The sequence below is a fragment of the Cervus canadensis genome, chromosome 17 (assembly GCF_019320065.1).
Source record: "Cervus canadensis isolate Bull #8, Minnesota chromosome 17, ASM1932006v1, whole genome shotgun sequence".
Taxonomy (NCBI): Eukaryota; Metazoa; Chordata; class Mammalia; order Artiodactyla; family Cervidae; genus Cervus; species Cervus canadensis.
In genome coordinates, this window is record NC_057402.1 from 45,462,137 (window position 1) to 45,472,682 (window position 10,546).

At 50.3% G+C, this 10,546-nt stretch overlaps 1 protein-coding gene across 5 annotated transcripts in view; it reads right to left on the bottom strand.

The window, feature by feature from the left end:
• SLC28A1 (solute carrier family 28 member 1) overlaps positions 1–7,742 on the bottom strand; it is an 80,397-nt gene extending 72,655 nt beyond the window's left edge. For 3 of the 5 annotated variants that reach the window (XR_006262953.1, XM_043434423.1, XM_043434424.1), the window contains exons 1-4: positions 5,368–7,742; positions 4,410–4,521; positions 2,931–3,019; positions 309–403 (exon numbers count right to left, since the gene is read on the bottom strand). Coding sequence is in view for 4 of the 5 variants with exons in the window: in XM_043434423.1 (XP_043290358.1) it covers positions 309–403; positions 2,931–3,019; positions 4,410–4,505 (280 nt within the window). In the remaining variant the exon portion in view is untranslated. The remainder of the gene's footprint in view (positions 1–308; positions 404–2,930; positions 3,020–4,409; positions 4,522–5,367) is intronic. The other 2 variants (XM_043434422.1, XM_043434421.1) reach the window with 2 other exon arrangements.
• Positions 7,743–10,546: the final 2,804 nt, after the last annotated feature.

Consider the following 10,546-nt stretch of genomic DNA (forward strand, 5'->3'; position numbering starts at 1 on the left):
ATCCTTCCCTGGTGCTCCCAGATGGCCTTGTGAATTATGTGGAAATATATGTTCCCCTCTCCCTTACTGAATCAGAGAATTACCTTGAGAATAAGATCTGGTCTGGCCTAATTCATATATCCCAGCTTCTGGAACAAGAGCTGGCCCTGAGTCAGTGCTCAAAACCCTTGTTGAGTTGTTGGGTAAGTGAATGACCCTGCCCTGAGACATGGATAGCCGGGTTGGAGGTGGCTGAAACCTGGGTGGTGGGGGCAGGGGGCTAGGCAGGAGTGACTATCTCCTGGGAAGGGGCTGGGCCCAGAGCTCACCGGTACAGAGCAGGCCTATGCAGATCCAGCGGAGCAGCTGTGCGTGCTCCCTGCAGAAGTGTCTCACTCTCAGGGCTGGTTGCAGCCTCCTTCTCCTGGGGAGAAGACCAGCAGGGTCTAAGAGAGGCTCCCCCACCAGACTCCCACATCTGTGGGGATCCTCAACACTTCCAGGCAGAAGCCACTCAGCTTCATCCCCAGTAAAATGGCAACCCTGGCCTTGACATCCCGGGGGGCCAAAGGTCAACCCTATACCAGAGGAAACTGAAGAATGCCTTGACTGCAGCCATGAAATTGAAAGACGCTTGCTCCTTGGAGGAAAAGCTGTGACAAACCTAGATAGTGCATTAAAAAGCAGAGACATCACTTTGCTGACAAAGGTCCATATAGCCAAAGCTATGATTTTTCCAGTAGTCATGTATGGATGTGACAGTTGGACCATAATGGAAGCTGAGCACTGAAGAATTGATGCTTTCAAATTGTGGTGCTAGAAAAGACTCTTGAAAGTCACTTAGACTGCAAGGAGATCAAACCACTCAATCCTAAAGGAAATCAATCCTGAGTGTTCATTGGAAGGACTGATGCTGAAGCTGAAGCCCATTACTTTGGCCACCTGAGGGGAAGAGTGACTCATTGGAAAAGACCCTGATGCTGGGGAAGATTGAAGGCAGGAGGAGAAGGGGACAACAGAGGATGAGATGGTTGGATGGCATCATCGACTCAATGGACTTGAGTTTGAAGCTCCGGGAGATGGTGAAGGACAGGGAAGCCTGGTGTGTTGCGGTCCATGGGGTCACAAACAGTCGGACGTGACTCAGCCCTTCACTGTTTCCGGCCTCTGTCTGTCCGAACCAGCTGTTCCTCAGCCTGGAGCAGCACCACTAATTACCACAGTGATGCTCCAGGGCTTGGGAAAGAATGAACTGAGACAATAAGGAAGAACATCACCCACATAAAGAAATGCACCAACCACGATGGCTGCCTCCCCTTGCCTGTCCCATTTCCACCTGTCTGAGGAGCAAGGAGGAGCCTTCGGAGGCACTCAGCTCGGTACTTATTATACCTGTGGAACCTTATCCTCTGAGTAACAGCTCCTCCCAGAAAGAGGGAGGTATCAACAGCCCACCAGCAGCCATTTGGCACCCCCACTGCCTTCTGAATCTGGAGCAAATGCCAGTTCTTGTCTGGTCACTTGGTCACTTGACTGTCCCCAGAGGAAAGACTGAATAGGTCCCTGGGGACCTGAATAGCCTCTGAGGTCCCCCAGCCTGAGCATATAGGAGATGGTCACTCACACTCATTCAGTCACCACTTTTTAAAGGAAACTCTCCTCTCTCTGTCCCCACCTCCCACTGCTGTTCAGTTGCCCAGTCGTGTTCGGCTTTTTGCAGCCCCGTGGACTGCAGCACACCAGGCTTCCCTGTCCTTCACTATCTCCCCACCTCCTAAGTGAGACATTTTTCTTCAGTCTCACCCCAAGGCAGGCAGACAGACTTTGCCCCGTTCCATGCTTGAAAACTGCAGGACTCTATGGGGCTCCTGGGCTCAGAAACCTTCCAGCATCCATGAACTTCCTTGAGTCCCAAAGGGCAGGTTCAAGCCGTTGCTAATCAGGGAAGGGAGTGGAGGCAGAGACAAGGGAGGAGCAGCCAAGAAACAATAATGCAGCCTTGGGTTAGGTCCTGGTTCAGCCTCAAGGAACACAGGTAACAGTATTTTTGAGCTTTTTACCGAACTAAAACCCAACAAATGGAAAATGTCAGCATTCTTCATTCCAGAAAAGACCACCTGAGGCCAGATTAAAAAAACCAGATAAACTCATCAAGAGATCACCTGAGACTGGATTAAAGGCGTGCAGGCCCCGCACACACCCTAATCTTGTCAGCGCCCCACCCTGGAGCCGTTGCTATAAAACTCCTCACCAAATCCACCTGGGTGGGGACACACAGGTTTGAGGGCATGAACCCGCTGTATCCCCCCTTGGCTGGCAAAGCAACCAAGCTACTCTTTTCTGCTTCACTCAGAACTCTGTCTCTGAGGTTCGATTTGGGACCAGTGCACAGAGGCCGTGTTTGTGGCTTCACATTCTCATCAGCTCAGGGTCTGGCCAGTGAGGACCTCGCAGTAGGCCTGGGTGTCAGCAGGCCGAGCCCTAGGCTCCATTCGCTGCCAGTGTGACCTGGGCCCATTTCTCTCCCTCCCTGGGCTTCAGCCTCACCATGTGAAACAAGGGGCCTGGGCCAGTCTAGGGGGTTTCAAACTAAGCCTCAGGATTCCCTGAGGAGCCCTAGAAACCGGATGGGGTAGAAGGCAGCTGGTGAGTTGAGAGGGGGCCAGGTTGGTTCAGGGCCCCCATCCAGCTTCAACCAAAGCAGCCCCCCAGTATAAATTGAGGTTCCCAATGGGAACCTGGTTCAAAGCAGGTTGGGAAACTCTGGCCTGGCTCACCACTGAGGCAGAGGCCAACAGAACTCACTTGTTTCTAAAACAAATTTACTCCTTCCTTCAACAAAGGTTCAGGGAGCCCCCTCCCCATCAGGGGGCCAGATTCCCCACCTCTGCTCCCCACGGGGGCCTCCTTCCCAAGCCAACCAGCCCATGTCCCTCCCGGAGACCACCTACCATCCCGAGGAGGGCTCTGGGCCAGCCTTGCTCCAGCTGTCCCCAACTTCCGAAGGGCTTGCGTTGCTGCCAGGGTCTCGGCCTTCCTCCTAAAGCCACCAGAGAAGGAGCAGATTGTGCCTCCCACCTCAAGGGAGAACTGTGGCTGGGGGCCTGGAGTGCGGAGAGACCCAGGCTGCCACCAGTGTGCCCAAGGGCACCTCAGGAGTGTGCTGGGGTGGGGCAGGGAACAACCAGAGGGAACTTAATTCCAGAGTGTGCCCTGAGTACCTACTGTGTACTGTGTTCCGTGCTAGACTCATTCTGCCCTCCGGGAGCTTGTGGTCTGTGTTGGAGGGCGGGGAATGGGGGGCGGGGGGTTGGTGTTGTGAGAAGAAGCCAATTCTGACCCTACGACGGAACTGTTTCTTTGACTTGCTTTTTGTTGTTTTTTTTATTATAACTGTACATACGATGGCCTGCCTCAGGGGACTCTGCCCCTATGCTTGACTGTTAAACTAAAGTGCCTTTGTTCAGGACCCTGTTCACCTGTAGACGGCAGGAAGGAAGAAATTAACACATCCCCTGCCTAAGGCTTGCCATTCTAGGAAATGTTTGCAAGATTAAAGGCTTTTTTCTTGGCTCCCTCACCTCCCCACATCTCTGATCTATAAAAGAACCTGGCATCCAGACCCTGATAAGATGGTTATTTTGAGGCGCTAGCCCACCATCTTCTCAGCTCCCTGAATAAAGTCTTTCCCTTGCCTCAACCCTTTGTCTGTCGGATTCATTGGCCTGTGTGCAGCGAGCAGAGTGAACTTGGACTTGGTAACAGAAGGTAGGCTCAGACGATAAAGAATTTCCCTACAATGCAAGAGACCAGGGTTCGATCCCTGGGTTCGGAAGATCCCCTGGAGAATGGAATGGCTACCTGCTCCACTATTCTTGCCTGGCGAATTCTATGGACAGAAGAACCTAGCTGGCTATGGCCCATGGGGTCACAGAGTCAGACAAAACTGAGTGATTATTACTTTCACTTTCAACAGGAGGTTGGGAAGGAAGAGGGTGTCACGCTAGGCTCCAAAGTACTAGGTGGTGGGCCTCAACCTGGCCATTCCAGAGCCAGGACAAGATTGCTGGCTCCTCAGAGGTGGGGGCTTCCCCAGAGATTCCCCCACGCCCTCTTTGTGAGGCTTCTCCTTACGTTTTAGATCACAGCTCAAATGTCACTTCCTGGTGGAGCCATTCCCTGACCTTTTCAACAAGGACAGGCGGTACTGGCTCGCAGTGGGTGTACACAGATGTTTCCAAGGGATGGAGACTGCTCTGTGCAGGGGGTGGGGAGGGGAGGTCAAAACCCTGGGGGGGTTTGGGAGGGGCGGTTCCCAAGTGTTCACCAAAGAGGTGAGGAGGAGATAGGGGTGGGAGGAAGATGGTGAACAAAGGACCCTCCCACCAGGTGGGGGTGGGGGGCAAACCAGCATGGGGGAGGGGACAGACCAGACTTTCCAACAGCTCAGCCCCCTTGTTGTCCAAACCGTTGGCCACTGAGGCGAGAGAGATGGACTCTCTTCCTCTTGGTGTGTCGTCCTCCATGAGCCAGACCTTGCAGCTGAAAGACAAAGTCAGGGCCCAGAGCTGAAAGGAGGCCAGGCAAGACCTGGCACAGTCTCTCCCATCCCAGAGCTCAACCCTCGTTATGTCAGGGTCCCCAGGGACAGAGGAAGGGCCGCTTCCTGCTCTCCTGAACCTGTGAGGGGCAACTCCTTGTAAGTGTGGGAAGTCAGGCAGAAACTGGGCAAGTTCCACCCACTTCACAGAGAAGGAAAGGGAGGAATTCTATATAGCATGTGTATGTGTCTGATATAGACGCATTTTTCTGAAAACATGCCCTAGCTTTCATCACTCCCTACAACAGTTCAAAACCATTGCTATCAGGTGATATTTTCATTGCTATTATGTGATATTTTCATTGTATCATGTGCTCCCATCTCTGAAAGACAGAAATATCCTGAAGACATCATTCTAGTCCCTGAATCCAACTGTATCTGAAATCAGTACTCCCTCCTAGACTTTTCAATTACAAGAGCCAATATAATTGGTTTTTTTTTTTCTTTCTTTCTTTCTTTTTTCTTAGGGGGTGCTGAAGTTCAGTTTGTAGGCCTAAACTCATCTATAAATAAGAGCCCTAACTAACACCCTATGTCTCTCCACTCCTGCCCCCTCTCTTTTTCTCCCTTTTGGGTAGTACCCTACCCTGTCCAAATGCCAGCCTGACTAATCTCACATACCCGGGGGCAAGCACAGAGGGCCACACACAGGTGCACACAGGACCCCCAGGGACATGTAGGGAAGTAAACACACAGGCAGAGCCTGGGAAAGCCCAGCCACCCACGCACACACGCAAACACAGACACACAGCTGCATGGAGGGGGGACAAGCTCTGCTCCCTACTCACATATTTGTGGTCAACACGTCCCTCTGGGGGACAGACGCAAGTGCGTGTTTCCACGGGGATGGGCTGGATCCAACCTGCTTGGGCTTTGGCCGGCCTTCTCATTTCACTGGAAATCCCTGGGCAGAGTCCAGAGTTGAAGGAGGCTGGGCCTCCCACCTGGCTCTGTCCAGCACCAACTCCAGAGCCCTGGGCCACGGCCGGGGCAGGGACTCTAGCCTCTGTCAGGGAAAAGAGGAAATGGGGCAAGTGGGCCCCATTCTGGACCTGGCCCTTGGAACTCCTGCCTAATGACTAAATCTGCCTTCCTCATCTATGATGCCCTCCTCTCCACTCTTCTCCCAAACAGGCCCACCTCTTCCAAGAAGCCCCCCTTTATTACTATCACTCTCCCATGTCCCCTCCTGGGGCCTCCTTTTCCACCTGTCATCAGGGCTTTTCAGTTTTCTAGATCATGTATTTTATCTTTCATTCTGTAATTTTCCCAGTCTCCCTTTTCTCACTACATCAGTAAATTATAACAGCAACCTATTTTCCTGAGCTTGAAGATAAGAAAAGCAGTGTAGTACCACAAACAGTAAAAGTGTTTCAGGTCTAAGAGGTCTTGAAAACAAAACAAAATCACACAGTTTGCCTCTTTGTTTCACTGCTTTTTAACTGACACCTAAGCAACGGCATGCAAAGTCAATGGACAACCCCTTTAATGTTTTAATCCTGGAACTAAATATTAAACTTATCTGACAGAACTGACAACACCTCTTTAATAATTAACCAGACACACTCGTGACAGAATCCTTTGTGATGCATAAACACTTCCTGGTAACACAGAGAGGGAATTACCAGCACAGGCTGGTTGTTTTGGAAATCTGAGGACCAGGATGGGTGAAGGGCGGGGGTACCTCTTCTCTTAACAACCTTTTTTGGCCACTTTGATTACCAAAGTTACACATGCATCATTGAACATTTAAACATTATAGAAACAGACAGAACGCAGAAAGTTAAAAGTCTCTCTAATCTGAGCCTTCCAGAGATGACCACCGCTGAGCTTGTGGAATTTTTCTCCAGATTTTTTCATAAGTGGATACTCTTCTATGTTACTCATTTTACAAAAGAGGCTCGTAGTCTACCAGTTTTTTTTGCAATTTGTTCTTTTGGTTGGAGATCCGCACTGCGCCCTGCTCACGCTGTTGGGTGCTCGTGGGCTGCCTTGATCATAAACTAAATGCTTGTGGCACACTTCTGGTTTATCCTGAGCAGAACCCTTGGCACCCTGGGCAGCCTCCACAGGGATGGGCTTGCAGCTGCCCTGTGGGGTGGGTGGAGGGGCTCATCAAGCCCCAGCAAAGGGCAGACTGGACTGTACCTGCTTCTCTGCCTCTGCCCCTTCAAACCTCTCCATCCCTCCCCTCGCCTCTCCCCTCCCCGCATCCTCCTCCTTCTTCTCCCCTCCCCTCCTTGGTTGGTTTCTCTTCGTGCCCAGAGAGAAGCCAGGAGACCTGACACATCTAGGAGTAACCAAAATTGTTTTGAAACATTCCCTACACTGTGTCCTAGAACCCTGACATCTCTGTGTGGCCTGATCTCTCCAACAAGGACTTAATAGGCTGCGCCTCTTGAAATGGGGCTTCCTTGGACCTCCTGCAATGCAGGAGACCCCAGTTCAATCCCTGGGTCGGGACGATCCCCTGAAGAAGGAACTGGCAACTGGCTCCAATATTTAACAAACTGTGAGCTTAGAGACCAAAGAACTAGATTCAGTCCTGGCTCTGCAAGTTAGCGTGTTTCCTCATTCGCAAAACAGTGGGACTGGGTAAGAGTGCCTTTCTCATAAAAAAATATTGACAGGGATTAAATGAGCTAATACAGGTGAGCTATTTGGCAGACAGGCTGGCACCACTGAGCTGGCAGGTGTCGTCGCCGCCGCAGGTCCCATCTCAGAGCTGTCTGGACAGACTGCTCTCCTCTTCCAGGCCAGGAGATCCTGTGTTGCTGCCTTGCTCCTGCCCTGAAGGAGGGGCAGCCAACAGTGATCCTGGCCCCCCTGAAGCCCGATTCTCTTTCCAGGTAGAACTTGGCTGAGAGGCCTGGGTGGGGCAGCTGGGAGGCTGGGTGGGTTAAGATGAGTCCCCAGGGAAAAAACAAGAGCTGGAGGACCCTTTGGGTCCCAGCTGCACCGATCCAACTGTGTGACCTCCGTGTGTCACTTGACCCTCTGTGGCCTGCTTTCTGAGGAGATGATCTCACTGGGGCGGTAGAGTGAGGCCAGTGACTGAGCAGGGCTGGGGTGCTGCATCCAGGGCAGGGGGGTGCAAGGAATATACATTTCTAGCAGTAAAGAACCCACCTGCCAATGCAGGAGGCATAAGAGATGCCGGTTTGATCCCTGGGACAGGAAGATAACCTGGAGGAGGGCATGGCAACCTACTCCAATATTCTTGCATGGAAAATCCCATGGACAGAGGAGCCTGGTGGGCTACAGTCCAGAGGGTCACAAAGAATTGGACACAATTGAAGTGACTGAGCACACAGGCATGCATATATATGTGTGAATATATATATATATGTATCAGTTTAGTTCAGTTGCTCAGTCGTGTCTGACTCTTTGCAACCCCACAGACTGCGGCAGCCAGGCCTCCCTGTCCATGACCAACTCCTGGAGCTTATTCAAACTCATGTCCGTCTAGTCGGTGATGCCATCCAACCATCTCATCCTCTGTTGTCCCCTTCTCCTCCCGCCTTCAATCTTTCCCAGCATCAGGGTCTTTTCCAATGAGTCAGTTCTTCACATCAGGTGGCCAAACTATCAGAGCTTCAGCTTCAGTCCTTCCAGTGAATATTCAGGACTGATTTCCTCAGCATTGACTGGTATGATCTCCTTGCAGTCCAAGGGACTCTGAAGAGTCTTCTCCAACACCACGGTTCAAAAGCATCAATTCTTCTGCACTCAGCTTTCTTTATAGTCCAACTCTCTCATCCATACATGACTACTAGAAAAACCATTGTTTTGACTAGACGGACCTTTGTCGGCAAAGTAATAATGTCTCTGCTTTTTAATATGCTGTCTAGGTTGGTCATAGCTTTTCTTCCAAGGAGCAAGCATTTTTTAATTTCAAGGCTGCAGTCACCATCTGCAGTGATTTTGAAGCCCCCCAAAATAAAGTCTTTCACTGTTTTCATTATTTCCCATCTATTTGCCATGAAGTGGTGGGACCGGATGCCATGATCTTAGCTTTCTCAATGTTCAGTTTTAAGCCAACTTTTTCACTCTCCTCTTTCACTTTCATCAAGAGGCTCTTTCTTCCAACCAAAACAAAACAGAAGCACTTGGAAAGATTTATAATGATGAGGCTGCTCCGTCTCTCCCATCCCTGTCCCCTTCATCAGAGGCAAGCCCTTCCCTGTTTCTGGCTTCAGTTCTCTGGGGCCACTCCTATTTCAGAGGGGTTTTTGGTCAAAGTGGTAGAGAATCCCTTCTCCTTTCCAGGCTCTGATATAACGCAGAGGATATTTTTATAAGCGGTGAAACATTCAGAACTGTATGCAAACATCTTCAGAAGGGCTACAACAACCCCCTTATGTTCTTGTCCCCGTTTTGCCTAGACTTCTTGGGTCTTCACCGATGAAGTCTATTTCATCACATCGATTCATGTGTCCAAACAGTGGCTAAAAACCAGAGGCTTTTCCTTAGCTAAGTTCATAAGCAGAACCATGTCATTCCTCTTTTCTAAACCTGCTTCTCTCTCTCTCTCTGGGAAGTTAGCAAAAGGGACATTGAATGTGATGTTTCTTTTCTCATTTGGGGCATTGAAAACTGGGGTTCCTATAGTCCTAGTAGGAATATTCTAAATTAGAAAGTATGTATGAATTCCGACGACACAGAGCAAAATACCAAAACTGAAGAAATATCTTAGCGATATCCTCTACTTGTAACTCTTATCCACTTTTCCTAGAAGGGGACCCTACTGAGACTGAGGGCAGAGTGCCCTTTCAGCACACCTACAGCAAGTCTGGGTGTTCACAGGGGAAGGAAATGCTCCAAACACCGGAAAGGCCAAAGTTCCTTGCCCCCAACTTACTTGCCGCGACTATCCCAGCATCTCCTGACAGAGTCCACCCCTTGACCCCTTCGAGTCATTGGAAACAGATGGGCAGAAACAGCCATTATCCACTATGAGGTGAAAGAATGGGTCTGCGGCCCATCTCTCTCAGCAACAGTAAAGGGCCAGTAAAGTAAGCACACCTTGATCTTTCCATAAGATCTTATAGAAAAGTCCACATGAATTTCTTGGCCAACCCAGTATTTAACTGACTGCTACTTTGTGACGCATGTTTCCCTTGTTGCTGTGGTTTTACACACACACACACACACACACACACACACACACACGTGTGTGTGTGTATATATAGTGATTTTTAAAAAATTATGTATCTATTTTTGGCTGTGCTGGGTCTTTATTGCTGCATGGGCTTTTCTCTGGTCGTGGAGAGTGCGGGCTACTCTTTGTGGCAGTGCGCCAGTTTCTCGTTGTGGTGTTTCTCTTGTTGTGGAGCACAGGCTCTAGAGAACAGGCTCAGTAGCTGTGGCACATGGGCTTTGTTGCCCCATGGCATGTGGAATCTTCCTGGACCTGGGACTGAACATGTGTCCCCTGCATTAGCAGGCAGATTCTTATCCACTGAACCACCAGGGAAGACCCTGTTGCTGTAGTTGTTTTATCTTCTATCCCTCTTGCCTTTCCATCTCATATTAGCCTTTCATATGCGAGGTTGAGATGTTCCCTTTTTCAGTTTGAACTTTCCACCAATGTGGGTGTTAATTCAGGTTATCCTGTTGGACCTGGGGATGCTACCCCTGGTTTTGGTTTTATACCAGAGCTTACATCCTCTTCTGGGAGGCACATCATTTTCTGTCAGCCATGGAGGGAGTGGGGGCATTAGTTTGGACCTCCATAGCCTTGTTGGTCCAGAGCGTGATACCGAGTGACAGTTGATAAGCTGGTTAATCGTACAGGCAAAGATTGTCCCGTGATCATTCCATCTTCTCCCTCTGTCAGGGGAGTACCCTGATGTGGCACCCATGGGGCTTTACAGCAAATCCAGCCATCTGTACGGAAGTTTCCATGAAGAGGACTGTACGCCTCCCGGGAAGATCTCATAAAATCAATCTACCACTGGCCAGCAG